Genomic DNA, 17218 nt, shown 5'->3' with positions numbered 1-17218 from the left:
CGCATCGCACGTCGGTGGAGGCTCTGTAGGCGATGTAGGTCTCCATGGTGGAGACGTGCTTCTCGGGGTCGTCCACAGTGACTGACGGGCGGTGCGTTTCCGTAGCAACGTAGAGGTCGAGGGCGTTGCCATCCGCCTCGTCGTCCAGCTGCAGCCGCTTGAGCAGCGACGACGCCGACGCCGCTGGTCAGTCCCCAATCCTGCCAGACGGACGGCGTTACCGTGACGACGATGTCGTCGCCTCTTTCTACGTCGATGGGAGCCTTGTTGTGACCGCAACACACACACACACACACACACACACACACGTACACACATACACACGAAAACACACACGTATACACACACGTACACGCATACATACACACACACATGTATACACACACACAAACACACACGTACACACACACGAATACAAACACACACATGTATACACACACACACACACACGTACACACACACAAATACATACACACACATGTATACACACACACACACGTACGTATACATACACACACGCACACACGTACGCACACACACACGTACGCACACACACACAAACGTATACACACACACACGTACGTATACATACACACACGTACACACGTATACACACACACACAGCACTAACATGGTATTTTGTAAAGTAAATAATGACATCACTGCTCCATCAATAACACAACAGAGGACTTGGATTCCTCATCAACTGTTTCATCCAATTTATTTTAAAAAGTTGTTTTTAAAGATGTCACATCAAGAAAATTCAAACTTCCACATTCAATAGTTTTCATAATCACACATATTTGAACAAAGTGAGTCTTATGTTCCCATCAAAACATGAAAAGCATTTCTAGAGAGTTATGAAATAACAGTAACATGCAGAAGACTGGACAACAGCAGGTTGACAAACATCAACATGACTCCAACACTTATTTTGACAGTAAAGTTATACACAGATGAAGGAATAATTACTATAAAAACATGTCATGTACATGAATGTACCACAGCATGGAAAGGCAATTACATACAGTGTTTATAAACTATGTGATAAAAACACTGAATATTCAGTTCAGCTTTTAGAGAGAGGATACTACACCTCCTCCACCTATAACAGAGACACTGAGGAACCAGACCACAACCTAAAATCCAAATAAAAACCAGGGTGGAGTGGTTGAGTGAATGTGGTGTAGAAGGTGTGGAGGTGTCTCAGTGTGTCAGAGGAAACTGAGTAGAAGGACAGAGTGCCAGCAGACCAGTCCACATACACTCCAACTCTGTGACGACCAGAGGACGGAGGGAGATTTATGACTGTTCTACTGTTATTGTAGCAGACACAGTAACGATCATTAGAACAAAACAGAATCCAGGACTTGTCATTAGATCCAAGACAGCAGTCATCACTCCTTCCTTTCCTTGTGATTCCTCTGTGTGTCATTCCTATATAAACCCCTCCTTCCCTCTCTACTTCCCAGTAGCAGCGTCCAGTCAGACCTTCTCTACACAACACCTGTCTCCAGTTGTCAAATCTGTCTGTGTGATCAGGATGTGGCTGCTCCTCTTCAACCATCATCACCTTCCTGTTGTTGTCAGACAGCCAGAGTTGTCTGTTTGCTGTGTTTGGGTCCAGTGTGAGTTTAACAACATCTGGTGGAGAACAAGTTCAAGTTGAAGTCATTGAGATTATTTGTCACATACATACACATACGGTCGTACATATATGCAGTGAAATGTCATGACACCCGATGATTACGCACAAGCTCTATAAGCTCGAAAAATACTCAAATGTGCGTAATCGACACGCGGTGCTAGCGCAGGCGGCCGCAAGGGGTGGCGGCACATCGCGATTCTGGGTTCTATAATTATATAATAGGATTAATTGTCTGTGTTGTATTAAATATATATCTAAATCCTCCTAAATGAAACAATAGAGAACAAGACACAATACAGCAACAGTTTATAATCTAACATCCCTGTTTGGTTCATAAATTGTGGATTGATCAACAGACAGATTGTCCATTTAACAGCAGTGTGATGAAGACACATGATGTCCTTCATTCTCAGTAGGATGTGAATGGATGGACGTCCCGTACTGCTGTGTGGATGGACTTTCCATCTAAATTGTTGATAAATAGTAATGAATCAAACTAAACAGACACTTACACTTCCTCAGCCCTGGTTTCAGCCTCCACGCTCCACCCTGCTCCACCCTGGGAAGAACACAGTCAGAGCAGAACGTTCTCTGAGATCAGGGAAACAGGGACATTAAGAAGCTCCCGTATCCATGGTTTCCCATCATGCATCGGTCATATGTGCTGTCTAACAACAAAGCACGTTCCCCAGCATCCCAGTATCATTGACCACATGGTTGTAGAGCGTCCTCCTTGTAGAAGAGCTTGTCAGGGAGTGTCAGCTGGTCTCTTCATACCTGAGAGTGTCCAGTCTCCAGCGTGGGTCCTCCAGGCCAGCAGAGAGCAGCCTCACTCCTGCCTCTCCTGGGTGGTTGTAGCTCAGGTCCAGCTCTCTCAGATTGGACGGGTTGGAGCTCAGAGCTGAGGCCAGAGAAGCCACGCCCTCCTGTGTGAGCAGCCTGACAAGCTGCAAACAACATGAAGCACCAGGTGTCAACATCAGGAAGACGGTTGCTGTGGCAACAGACACTGATACGTAACACAATGAGATGGAATATGGAGTTGAAATGATCTTAGAAGCAGTATGCCAGCACCGTGGTGGCAGGATGTGAACACATGCAGGGAGGAATTGTTCCCCCTTACAACGTCATTATTAACAGACGTCATTATTCAGAGATAACTGACCACTGATTGACCAATCAGCCAATATTCTATAGAGCTGTGTAATAATACAAGTCAAGTATTTTTATGGGTGATTTAAAATGTAAGATCATGCAGACACATATATAGTAAACATGTTACAAAGTACTTTGTCAGAAGGACTTTCATGTAAATGCATCATTATTTGATTCCATTCATGATCCAGTTGGTTTCAGATGTTAAGAGATTCACTTCAAACATACTTGATGAAACCAAACCAAATTATTTAAACAGCGCTACGATATGCAATCTCGGGTCGGGCCGCGAATCTTGTGTCGACAGGTAGGGTCGGGGTGCAGAACTGATTGTTCCATATGTGTCGGGTAGTGGAGCTGGTACGGTATTGCACGTTGCAGAAGTGGGGAGGGAGGGGTCTTGAAAATCGGACCCATGCAGGACTCTGCCCAACAGGAGCTACTATATATATTATAAGAACATTTCATGGGAAATGAACCATTTAAAATAACCACGGCACCTTTGTTTTATTCCACTTTCACGTATTCATGTATTTTGACATATTTATCTACAGTTGTATACAAATCTCAATATGATTAAAATATTAAGGTGAAGGTTGAGTAACACTGACCTGAGAGTGTCCAGTGCACAGTGTGGACTCCCCAGTCCAGCAGAGAGCAGCTTCACTCCTGAATCCTGCAGATCATTGTTGCTCAGGTCCAGCTCTCTCAGACGAGAGGAGTTGGAGCTGAGAACTGAGGCCAGAGCTTCACAGCTTCTCTTCGACAGATTACAGCCACTCAGCCTGCACATCAACATGACACAGATACATAGTTTGATATTAGATATACACAGATATTTACTTCAAATATTTCATCAGATGTAAAACAGTGTACAGTTAATATACATATGTTATCTGTGCACCTACAGAGATGTTTTGGAGGCTTTGACCACGGGCAGCAGCCTCAGAAGAGCCTCCTCTGAAGCAAAGTATTTCTTCAGGTCAAACACTTCCAGCTCCTCTTCTGATGACAGTAAGATGAAGAGCAGAGCTGAGCACTGAGCAGGGGAGAGCTTCTCTCTGGAGAGACGTTGATGTTGGATCTGCTCCACTAGAGAACAGTCATTCAGCTCATTCAGACAGTGGAACAGGTTGATGCTTCTTTCTGGAGAGAGATTCTCACTGAACTATTCCTTGATGTAAAGAACTGTTTTCCAATTGGTCACTGAGGTACTTCCAGTCTGTTTCAGCAGGCCTCGTAGGAGCAGCTGATTGGTCTCCAGTGAAAGGCCCAATAGGAAGCGAAGGAACAAGTCCAGGTGTCCGTTGACACTCTGCAAGGCCTTGTCCACAGCACTCTGGTAGAGGGATTGTAAGTCAGGTTTGTTTTTCTTTCCCTGAGAGAACTTTGATGTTGGTTGTGCTTCTGACAGCAGATTGACACCAGTGCTGGTCAATGTCATAAAGACATAAAGAGCAGCCAGAAACTCCTGGATGCTCAGATGGACAAAGCAGAACACCTTGTCCTGGTAAAGCCCACACTCCTCTTTAAAGATCTGGGTGAAGACTCCTGAGTATACTGAGGCTGCTCTGACATCAATGCCACACTCTGCCAGGTCTGCTTCATAGAAGATCAGGTTTCCTTTCTCCAGCTGCTCAAAGGCCAGTTTTCCCAGGGACAGAATGATCTTTTTGCTCTCTGTATTCCAGCGTGGATCTGTCCCAGATCCTCCACGATACTTGACGTTCCCCTGTATGGACTGAACCAGCAGGAAGTGGATGTACATCTCAGTCAGGGTCTTGGGCATCTCTCCTCTCTGGGCTGTTGTCAGGACGTGATCCAGAACTGTAGCAGTGATCCAACAGAAGACTGGGATGTGACACATGATGTGGAGGCTGCGTGATGCCTTGATGTTTGAGATGATGGCGTCAGCCTGCTCCTCCTCTCTGAATCTCTTCCTGAAGTATTCCTCCTTCTGTGGGTCGCTGAAGCCTCTCACCTCTGTCACCATGTCCACACACTCAGGAGGGATCTGATCGGCCGCTGCGGGTCGTGTGGTTATCCAGAGGCGAGCGGAGGGAAGCAGGTTGCCCCGGATGAGGTTTGTCAGCAGAACGTCCACTGAGGTGGACGCTGTGACATCAGTCCACGTCTCATTGTTCTGGAAGTCCAGAGGAAGTTGACACTCATCCAGACCGTCCAAGATGAACACAACTTGGAAGTTGTCGTAGCTGCAGATTCCTGATTCTTTGGTTTCAAGAAAGAAGTGATGAACAAATTCCACCAAACTGAACTGTTTCCCTTTCAGCAAGTTCAGCTCTCTGAAGGTGAATGGGAAGGTGAAGTGTATGTCCTGGTTGGCGTTGTCTTCAGCCCAGTCCAGAGTGAACTTGTGTGTTAACACTGTTTTACCAATGCCGGCCACGCCCGTTGTCATCAGTGTTCTGATTGGTTGATCTTGTCCAGGTAAGGGTTTAAAGATATCTTGACATTTGATGACTGTTTCTTCTGTCACTGTTTTCCTGGAAGCTGCTTCAATCAGTCTGACCTCATGTTCCTGGTTGACCTCCTCACCCCCTCCCTCTGTGATGTAGAGCTCTGTGTACATCTGCTTCAGAGGTGTTGCTTGTCCTGCTTTAGCGATTCCCTCAAACAAACATTGGAACTTCTCCTTCAGATGAGACTTCAGTTGACGTCGGCAGACAGGAGCAAGAATTACTGAATGAACAAACAACAGAGAACATCAATGAGTAGATGTTAAGGTCAATGAGGGTCATGTCAATATTTCCTGCTCAACGTGTACAACTCACAAACCCATGTTGTGTATTTAGCTCATCACAGTTGGAACAAGCAGACTGACTGACTGGATGTGTGTGATGTGGAGGTTAACTGTGCAGCTGCTTCTCAATCAGAGAACCAGAGTGGAATGTTCCTTTAAATGTGTGAATCTAGCGACGGTCTCCTAGCGACTGTCTCCTTACTCCCGACTGTCTCTTAGCGACCGTCTCCTAGCGATCGTCTCCTAGAGACCGTCTCTGAGCGACCGTCTCCGAGCGACCGTCTCATCGTGACCGTCTCTGAGCGACTGTCCCCTAGCAATGGTCTCCTCGCGACTGTCTCCTAGCGACTGTGTCCTTGTGACTGTCTCCTAGCGACTGTCTCTTTACTCCCCGACCGTCCCCTAGTGACCGACTCCCAGCCACCGTCTCCCAGCGACCGTCTCTCAGCGACCGTCTCCTAGCGCCCGTCTTCTAGTGACCGTCTTCCAGTGACCGTCTCCTAGCGACCGTCTCCTAGCGACCGTCTCCTGGATGTATCTCTGAACTCTACATGTAGAGAACTGGTGGAGCTCTCATTTTCTTCTCAGAAACAGTTGTACTAATCAAGCAGAGAACCAGAGTGGAATGTTCCTTTAAATGAAGCACAGTCTCTTACTGCTCTGCAGAGAGTCAGCCACATCCTCCTGCTTCATCCTCCTCAGGAAGTGCAGTGTGATGTTCACAACTCCCTCTCTGGCGCTCCTCCTCTGCTCCTCTTCCTCAGCGTCCACCTCATCATCCTCTTCCTCCCTCTGCCTCTCTGAGCATCGTGGCTCATCTGGACTCAGAACCTTCCGGAGCCTCTTCAGCTCCTCCTTCACAGAGGTGACCATGTTGTCCTCCAGCAGCTGGAACAGAAGAACATCAGTGAGAACTTTACTGTCCTGGATTCACATCCCACTGGTGTGAAGAGGAAGCATGGAGACCATCAGCACCACAACACATGCTGCTTCATGTCATTTGGAGCTTGTTGCACATTTACACACCAGGAATAAGGAGTCCAGGTCTGTTTGATGCTGCTGTCCAGACTGAGCACTGGTGACCTCTGACCTCTGCTGGTCTCTGTGGAGAACACACACACACACACACACACACACACACACACACACACACACACACACACACACACACACACACACACACACACACACACACACACATACACACACACACACACACACACACACAGTTAGAGGTGGTGTCTTGTAGTAAAAACACTCTTGGATGTGACAGAGTTTGAAGGTTCGGATGGGACTGAACAAGGAGCCGGGACTTTGACTCACAGAGCGACCCACCACACGAGTACTGTTCCCAAATACATATTCACACTCCACCTCCTTAGATACGGTGCTATGCTTGGCTGTTCTCACCTTTCTTTTCCTCTCCATTTCACTGTGGTTCACTACAACACAGTTGTTTGCTCAGTTGCACTCCCATCAATAAAAACAAGGCGGTATTCACCAATCGTGTTCTTCAAAACTGACGGACAAGTTCAAGTTTGGAGGGGTCACTGGTGCAGCCCCAGCCACACCTTTTTATTTGACACATTTGTATCGTTCCACACAAATAGAGATATATTTAGAGACAGAATTCGACATTTTAACAGATGGAAATATCCCATAATAAGTACAAGACATTAATACAACTAAAACTACAATTCATCATAAAAAAGCAACAGACGGGATGAGTCATTTTAAAGGACATGTCCCACAATGCATCAGGACAGGTTGCCATGGTTGCAGCAGTTGATATCAATATCCAATATCACTGGAAGCTTGAATTCAGTGCACTACACGTTCTTTTAAAGTTGAAGTAGTCATTTCTATATTTTATACCTACCTACATGGATGTACACAACCATTTAAAAAGTGCCAACAAAAGCCCTCCCTGTCACTGACGTTGTGCTTTAACGCTGGTTCTGAACAATTCATTTGCTCCTGACTTGTTCCCTCTGCTCAGTAGAGAATGATAACAACCATCTCCTCTGTTTCCATCTTCTGTTTCAAAGTCCTACCTCTTCTCCCTGGAGGGGCGGCCATCTTTGAAGTGAATAGGAACACCAATAGACCAGTCACTCTTCATGGAGACACAGCTGGGTTCAGGACAGTCTGCTCTCTCCTGATGGAATCTACCAGATGAACAATAAGCAGCATCTGGACGTAAGGATTTGAGGATGTTTAGCTGTTTTATTTGATCAACTATTTGGTAAATCCTCACCTCTGCTCCGTACACTGATCTCCATCTTTAAAATCGAAAGGATGATCCATAGAGCAGTCACTCTTGAAGGAGACCCCATTGGGGGCAGGACCCTCTGGACCCTCTGGACTCTCCTGCTGCTCCGTGCTTCAACACAACACACCCAGAGCTTTTCCTCAGACTCCTGAAGGTGTAGTGACATCACTCCAGACGCTCAGAGATCCTCATCTTACCTCTTAGCTTTGCTCGGGCCGCCATGTTCCCCAGACAGAGTTGTTTTAGAGGCGGGACGCCCCTCCTCTCTCTCCTCACACACATTCATGGTAGACTGCAGACCTTGACATAAAGACACCAACATACTGTCCTAGCTGCTGACATAGTGATGTTCAACATGTGTTTACGTCTTGTTTTTTACCTGCTTATTCCAGTTGGAGGTGGCAGGCGGCTGCTGGCCTCCTCACTTCACTGTGAGCAGGAAGCAGAAGGAACTCACTCATTGTGTTTGTTTCCAACAGGCTTGTGACACTTTTTACAACTTCATTTACAGTGTAATAAAAACACACTGAGCTGTTTGAAGGCTTCATTCAAGTAGAAATAACATGACGTCATCCTGCCCACCTCGCACCAAACATCTTCTCTTCTTTAAAAACACATCACGTTTCCAGGACCAACGATATGATTTGATCGTGTTCACAGTCAAAAGGGTGAGTTTTAAATAGTGTTTAACCATCTTCTATCTCTGTCTCCAGACCATGGGGTTGGGACAGATAAGCAGACAAAATAAAAGCACGACGCCAAACATTCCAACTACTGTTTAAACTTGTTGAGTGGTGTTTTGAAGCTCATACAAGGAGTCCAACAGGTAAAATATCTGCAGTGAGAGAGTAGACGGTGAATAAAATATGATACAACTTTATTGGTCAGTAGGGCACTGAAATTCATTTTGCGTCCCTGGGAAAGGCCCCTGAAAACATTTAGGACGTACAGATAAACAATCACTGGAGTGACAAGAAAGGACACAAGTACCAATGTCACCCTGCATGACAGCACAACGATACACAAGCAACACAGATGACAGATTAGACAAGCACAGGTGTTGACAGGATAAATGACAGCTAAGACAATTTACAAAGACATAAGAAGACTAATACCCATGAAATCATAAAAGGCTCTGGAATCATTTTTGTTTGTTTAGTAGTAGAATGGACTGATGTACAAAGGAGTTTTTAAGCCTATTTTGATTGAAGGAATGGACTCTGAAGCGCCTATTGGAAGGCAGGGGCCTTCAACAGGTAAAATATCTGCAGTGAGAGAGTAGACGGTGAATAAAACACCGTAAAGTGTTCAGTACATTACCTTGGAAACACAGCGTGTCGTCAAAGACTCAAATAGAAAGTGAAAGTAATAATGTTCAGTGCAAACAGGAAACGCTGAACAGAGAATAACGTCTGCGTCACAACTAGGAACTGTTTACAATAACTTCTGTTTATGGGATGTTTTGTCACTAGTAAATACTCAAACCTCATAAATGACATCATATATTTATTTATTTAACTAAATATGACAAAAATGTCATCAAACAAAAGAATCATTTAGGCATCGTTAGGAGCCAAACAACACAAATCCCAAACATCAGATGCACTTTACATAGAAAATCTTAGAAATACAGAGAAGACCAAAAATGTAAACATTCAAGAGTCACCAAACAAGTTCAAACATTCCAGCTCCTCTTAGTCAGTTCATTTCATGGCTTATGGAGATAGATTTGTCTCAGTATTATTTGTGTGAACAGATTGAAAATCTGTGTGTAAACGCTAATCTGTGAATATAAAACACCTTCCACAAATTAAAAAAAAAGATTTGTCAACGCACAGAAATATTTTGAAAATATAAAACGGATTTGCAAATACACAAACAAATTCCACAAATACAAAACATATCTGTGAATACATGCAATTAATTTACAAATAATTGAAAAGCATTTGTGAACATCTTCCGAACATTTACAACTTTCCAACGTATATCTGTGAATCCAGTTTCTATTTGTCAGTTGAAAAGGCATTTGGATCTCAATTCTACGCTTGTGGATTTGCCGATCTCACGCCTTTTCGTGCTCATAGTCACGAAAACGAATCTATTGAATTGTGTCCTGGAGCGTCCACTCGTCAACTTCTTCCGGGTCCGTGTTCACTCGCTCCACAATGCGCTCGCGTCAGCAGCTTTGTGGAGACGTTAAACTCCAAATCGTGAAATAAATCAACTTTCAACGGGGGAGTGAGTGAAGTGAGTCTTGGCTTTTTGTTTTCAACGGTTGACTTTTCATTTTATCCGCATTTGGTGTCTGTTTGTTTATGAACGCAGTTGCATTCATCGGTGAATTGTTTAGTGCTTGTTGTTGATATTTCACACGTCAGGTTCTGGCTCAAACTCAACATCTTTCTTTAAATACGTTGCATTTATTGACAGGAGGAAGGCGGTGCCGGTTCTTCCCCGCGGGTCGAGGGGAGGAGCCAGTGACGCCAGCGGTGGGTTGGTCCCATTAACCAGAGGAGGATGCAGGAGGTTTCCACAGTCTATCTGCTGGGACGATGAACATCTGTCCAGTGGCATTTCTTTGTTTCTGGTTTGCTTCCCTATTTCTCACATCTCTCTCCCACGGGACGTATGCTTTCCAATATAACCTCCCTTTTCTTCTTCCTAATACTCTTTCCCAGGCATCCCAAGGATATCTAATTCAATATCTCTTCATCATTTATAATGCTGTTCTTTCACAAGGGCTCATGAGTGGGTCTAGTCTGATATATTATGTGCGACACACACACACACACACACACACACACACACACACACACACACACACACACACACACACACACACACACACACACACACACACACACACACACACACACACACACACACACACACACTGCTATATCACATTTACTGCCACACATCACGCTCATATTGCGTTTATACATTCACTTGTTTCATTGTGATTCTATCAGCCAGGCAGTTTGTATACGTACGTTTCGTATGAGAGAAACAATGTGGGTCCACTGAGCTCCATTGAGAACCTACTGCTTTGACCTTAATGTGAAAGGAGCAGCACGGTCGACCGGCCTCCTTCCACCACGGCGCCGGGGCCTCGGGCCGCTGCGCCGCAGGTGACGGCGTGGCTGGACTTGGATGCTGCAGGGGCTGCTTGGAGGGGCGGCCGCTGTTTCTCCCCTGGACCCCGCTAGGTGGTGCCAGTTGGGAGAGGGTTGGTGCTGGGGCCGCCCGTTGAACCACTGGTGGCTCCGGGGCGCCTTCGGGCGACCCTTCTGTGTCCCTTCCCCGTGCCGGACAGTCCCTGCTCAGGTGCCAGTGTGGCAGACTTAGCACCACACGCCATCCAAGTGGCGTTTTCAGGGCCCTCCAGCACAGAGACACAGACGACGGGGAGGTGCACACACCAGTTTATTGTAGAGATGAGGCTAGGTGGAACAAGCCAGGAGCAGATGGAACATGTCATGACACAGGGCTCCCCTCCTCAATGAGTGTGTAGACAAGGTTGGGCTAACGAGCATTAGTTGTGGCTGCTCCAGCCATCCCATCCACTGCGTTGGGTTTGGGTCATTTACATATACAGGGTGATTTAGGTGTATGTACCTGTATTACTTTAAAAATTTCTCTATGTATTTATTTGCTTCGTTTATTTTTGCCTTTCTCAGTATGCACATTCTGTATCTTTATCTGGATGTATGTAAGTAACTATCTCTACTTTTTACTGGTTTTTGGGATAAGGTTACATAAGACTCCAGAGGGCAATAAATAATTCACCTTTAGGAACTCAGCCATGCAGGGACACTCAAACAGGAAGTGCTACACTTCATTCGCCCCCAATTATACAGTATATGTATATACAGGCGTGCATGTGTACTGCGTTGGTGGATGGGGCGTTATTATTATAACTGTTTTTATTTATTGATTAATTCTATATGTATTATTATTAATAGGGCTCCAGCCCTGCCTATTCTTTTGTTTGGATTTCTATTCATATTTGTCTCCATGGCATTTTTCCGGCTATAAGTGTCTGGCCCACAGCAATCGCTGAACCCATGGACATGAGGTGTCTTTGGATCTGGGGCATTTTAGACATCTTCTGGTCCAAGTTTGATCCACGTCGATATACATTTGGAGCAGGAATTTGTGAAAAACTTGCAAAACTACCGGAAATAACAGAACATTTGCACAATGCCGATACGCCAAGGTTCTACAAGATGAGTTTGTGGAGCAGGGCGCTTTGTTACATCATGAACAGATGTTATATAAGTCTGTTCTCTTCTCTGGGTGCTCATTAGCATCCGGAGGGTTGTGCTGTGTAGACTGCATAGTGGTTGCTCCGCGAGACCAGCAACCAGGTAACGACAGACCGGGGGAGACAATGCGGCGTTTAATGTAAACTCAGAAAATCGAGCTGCGTTTCACAGAACCAGGAAATACCTACCTAACACGACCCTAAACTGGACCCTTATTAATCCTATTTATTATTATTATTATTATTATTATTATTATTATTATTATAATTATTATTATTATTATTATATCATTTACAGCAATTATTATATCTATATATTTTTTATTAATATATCATATCATACAATTATTTATATTTTTTTCCACTGCGCCTGTGCCTTCAGTGGGACGAGTCCTGTAGTTTGAAAATTTGTGATTGTGTTCATATTATAATAATGTGCTGCTTGTGGATTATTATTTTTTTATTATTATCATTATTATTATTATTATTGTTGTAGTTGTTTTGTTGTATTGCTCTCCAGCTGTGTGCCGTTGAAGCAGGCGGTGGTGCCGTCTGTTTGTGGTGTTGCTATGGTAACAGAGTGCACACAGTACCTGCAGTCACAGGAGGAGGAGCAGGAGGAGGAGGAGGGCCAGGCACTGTGTTTATGCTTTATTGTTTATGGTTATAAATAACTCTTAAGACGCACGGAGCACAGTAGCACCGAGGACCTGTTCACCACTTTTCAGGTAAATAACAAATATGTCAATAATTAATGAGGAGAGTGAAAACAATATAGTTACAAGTGTGTTATCTAAAACTGGAACTTGTTATATATTCACAATCAATATATTAACATTGTGTTGAATTGAAAACACTTAAGTTGTACTTTGTGTGTTAGAAGTTGTACTTAAAATGTGCTTGATATATATAATATATGGGTTAGGGTTAGGGTTAGGGTTTTTATGTTTTCCTCGTGTATTTGGTCACTTTTGCCGACCAAAATAACCCAACATTGACAGGAGAAGTACCTGTCTATCTTATAGGTTGGTTTCAATATACTTTGTATGATTGTGCTTTCACTACACATACAACGTATTTGTTCTAGTATACTAAACCTGTACTTACACAAAAAGTACCAAAAATACTTCACAAACTTTATTTGTGAAGTATTTAGAGTATTAACTTTACTTTTTTTTATGACAAATATACTTTAAGTATGTATTAAAAATATACAAGCTATTTGCACGTGTGTGTGTGTGTGTGTGTGTGTGTGTGTGTGTGTGTGTGTGTGTGTGTGTGTGTGTGTGTGTGTATAAAGATGGCGCTAGCCAGCGGGCACTGGGTTGAAAAGGAAATCCACGGAGAAGCACCGAGTCCCAGGTAGGTTAGGTGTGTGTGTGTGTGTGTGTCTGTGCGCGCGCGCAGGAAGAATGAACTAATTAAGGAATACATTTGAGGAAAATCTCTGAAAATTGCATTTGAGTGGGAAATTATTATTGTTAGTATAATAAGTATAGTAACAAAAATAAATATAGCTGCAGGCAGCAATACACAGGGTCAATTATCCACAACAATTAAAATTTTTCAAGTTCCAGTGGAACGCAGCATCGGTTTGTGCTGTCGCTCCTCTTTACATCAGCATTCATCTAAAACGAGTTACAATTTTCCGAGTTTCCATTGAACGCCGCATGGAGTGACGTAATGACGCTGTAAGTCCTGGTGAGAATTACTAACACAAGATACACTTGTTGTGTGTTGTGACTTTATCCTAAGAATGAGAAGGTCCCCGTCTACTTCCTGTCAGGTCCCTGTCTACTTCCTGTCAGGTCCCAGTTTACTTCCTGTCAGGTCCCTGCCTACTTCCTTTCAGGTCCCTGCCTACTTCCTGTCACATCCCTGTCTACTTCCTGTCAGGTCCCTGTCTACTTCCTGTCAGGTCCCTGTCTACTACCTGTCAGGTCCCTGTCTACTTCCTGTCACATCCCTGTCTACTTCCTGTCAGGTCCCTGTCTACTTCCTGTCAGGTCCCTTTCTACTTCCTGTAAGGAAATCACTCCGTGTGGAAGTTCCATTCAAACGGATTCAACACGTGTCTCTCACAGACATTTCATCAACGTTTTTAACTTTTGGGACTAAAATTAAAGGGACACGATTCAGAGCCGTTGCTCTGGAGCTGCAAGTGAACTCCATGTGTGAGGTCACAAACACGGAATATGTTTTAGACTCTTTTCCACTCCTACAGTTTGATTTACGACTGAATCCAATGCTGCAAAATAAGGACACGGCCCCGGGTTCGATGGAACACAATTTACATTTACATTTAGTCATTTAGCAGACGCTTTTATCCAAAGCGACTTACAATTATTCAAACAGCGACGGACGCAGCCATCAGGAGCAATGAGGGGTTAAGTGTCTTGCTCAAGGACACTACAGCATGCTAGCAGGAGGAGCCTGGGATCCAACCAGCAACCTTTAGATCACTAGACCACCAGCTCTACCGCCTGAGCTACCACCCCCCAATGAGATTATATTCAGAAAAAGAGAAAAATAATCAGATATCAAGCGAAAAGAATCGACCGCCGACATCAAGCAGGACAACACACACACACACACACACACAGTTTGTAACCACTACGTGCTGGAGTTCAACCACTATGTGATGGATACGCTACATAGCTGACATGCTGTGATTGTGCGTTCGTACCCACAACCTGCTTTTCGTTTCTTGTGCACGAGGATGGATTGACAGGGACAGCTTTCTCGAAAAGGTTTAGCACGGGAGCCGCGACTGCTGTTGATTTTTTTGTATTTTCTCTTCTAGTCATTTTTTTTTCCAGTTTATTATTTGTTTATTTATTCTTTTAAGGAATGTGTTACATTTTTTGTGTAATGTAGTGAAATCTACTGAACTTGTAAACATAATTTTATAATGCCGTATTGTAATTGTTCGGCACCCCTTTATTGTCATTGGAAGAGGAAAAGTTCTCTGAATTTTTAAGCCTCAAACTACCTGGAAAACCACCTTCTGCCCAACACACAAAGATGGTTCACATCTTGTTTGAACCGCGCTGCCACAAACACCTCTTGAATAAAGTTTCATCCAAATCGATCCACGTACGGAGCAGATATTAACAAAAAAACAACCAAATCTTGAACAATTTTAAGACAGACGAGCCAGTACTTCATTACCCGAAGTATGTCCAACCCGGCTAAAACTATCCGGAACACATGTGTTCGGCATAAGCTAAAAACTGGTTGTCGTTTAACCGCAATGTCACAAGGATCCACACGGAGCAGATATGAGTGAAAAACTGAACAACTTTGACCCCGAAATATTCAGTTGGTCTTGGTTCACTGACACGTCATACGTCTGGTTCTAAAATGGAGATGATATTTACAGTAAGACGCTTCATGATGTCATCATATTATTTATTATAAATGATATTTAGAGTGAGACGCTTTATGACGTCATCGTATTATTTACTATAAATGATATTTACAGTAAGACACCTTATGACATCATCATATTGTTTAGTTTAAATGTACAGATTGTGATTGAGAATGTCCAGTTGGACCGTGTCCAGTGTGGGCGTGGACTCTGTAGTGTTTAGACGTTACCAAACTATAGATTTACGTGTACATTTATATAACTTCTTACCTGGTAGATGTCAGCAGATCTATTAAATTGATATTTTGAATCCGGGGTCCACATTACTTTGCCAGATTAATGAAAAATAAAAATAGAAATCCTTTACATGTCGTCACCGCGTACCTCAAAAACACTGAAATGTGTAACTGAGTGATGCGTTCAAGATCCAGTGAGACGTCTGAAAAATAGAAGCTATGCAATGGTAATTCTTCACAGAAATACCACAACATTTTTGGTATTTCATGGAAACGGAATATACTGAAAATGTAATCCAACTAAAAAACTCAACTCTTTACAAATAAATTTCATAATTACACTGCTATCGTAAAATCGACATGAATACGTCATAATTTATGTATACGACACACAACATCTACTGTCATAGAAACTCCGGATGTACTTCAATGCAGCAAGGCAAGTCATAACAATGTCAAAATATAGTTTCAAATAGAAAATAAAATACTTATTTTGTAATAAACGTCATGTATAAACATTTTCCTATAACTACCCTCAACAAACTGTAACGAAAAGGCAGAAAGTGTTTGTGATATTGACTAATTATTTCATAATAATTCCAATGGAAAATTAATGTTACAATTACATAAATGTTGTCTACATTACAATATAGACAAGTCATCTATTAAACAGAATTTTACAATTGTACATTACTCATGTAAAAAGTACAATAAAATACTAATTACATATCACATGTATTTATATATTTTTTAAATTAAATGTATTGTTGTTATTAAAAGTAATCACAAAAGTTAATTTTGTTATTCCTGCAGATGAAAAATAGCCAAAATTCTTAGACAATAAAGGAGACATTGTCAAAAACTACAGTCGCTAAGGTCAGTCACAATATAAAAAAAAGAAAGTACTGAAGAAAAGCATAACTAGATTATTAAGAAGTCACTGTTAATAATTATGATGCACGTTTATTAACTATCTCTGGTAATACATGTGCAATTATCAAATAGGGGTCGTGGTATTAAACTGTTGATTCACAAGCAAGTTGTAACAGATTCCAACTCACAGATAAATACAGCTGCAACATCAGTGAAGAAGTCACCGATGATGCAATGCAACCGAATGTGGATGTTCCAGTAACTTTTACAATGTCTGTCATGAACCGTTACTTGGTCAAATGCAACATGACCAACTTGACGACAAATAATTTCCACCATCCAACGCAAGTTAATCACAGGAGGCTTCTTCTGTGTCAGAAACACCAACAGCAACGTGTGGCGTGGCGCAGCCCGTTAGCGGCAGCCTGCACAGGCAAGCCAGTTGATTATGCACATTTTTAGTAATTTTATCTATGATATATCACTGTGTCCGCCAAAAACTCATCGGCAGTGATCTTCTATGGCCGCGATGCATTCATGGTTATAAAAATTTCCCTGAAAGATCAACTTTGGGACTTATCTGCAGATCCAAAGTGGCCCCCGGAGATTTTATGCACCAACGCTCTCAACAACAAC

General features: G+C 43.1%; 2 protein-coding genes across 2 annotated transcripts in view; one reads left to right on the top strand and one right to left on the bottom strand.

Moving 5' to 3' along the window:
* Window positions 1-824: 824 nt before the first annotated feature.
* LOC307242921 (protein NLRC3-like) lies at window positions 825-6644 on the bottom strand. The gene is given in 8 exon segments (XM_080017548.1): window positions 825-1644; window positions 2161-2207; window positions 2426-2595; window positions 3411-3588; window positions 3712-3971; window positions 3975-5503; window positions 6221-6452; window positions 6591-6644. Coding segments are annotated over 7 exon segments (2940 nt in total). The 5' UTR covers window positions 6438-6452; window positions 6591-6644; the 3' UTR covers window positions 825-1105.
* Window positions 6645-13403: 6759 nt separating this feature from the next.
* The window catches only part of LOC307243086 (kelch domain-containing protein 1), a gene marked incomplete at both ends in the record, with an annotated part of 26791 nt that continues 22976 nt past the window's right edge, over window positions 13404-17218 (top strand). The window contains one exon of the mRNA XM_080017736.1: window positions 13404-13465. Coding sequence (XP_079873862.1) covers window positions 13404-13465 — 62 coding nt within the window. The remainder of the gene's footprint in view (window positions 13466-17218) is intronic.

The sequence above is a fragment of the Zeus faber genome (assembly GCF_960531495.2).
Source record: "Zeus faber genome assembly, chromosome: 17".
Lineage (NCBI taxonomy): Eukaryota > Metazoa > Chordata > Actinopteri > Zeiformes > Zeidae > Zeus > Zeus faber.
This window is presented reverse-complemented; position numbering and strand designations above follow the sequence as displayed.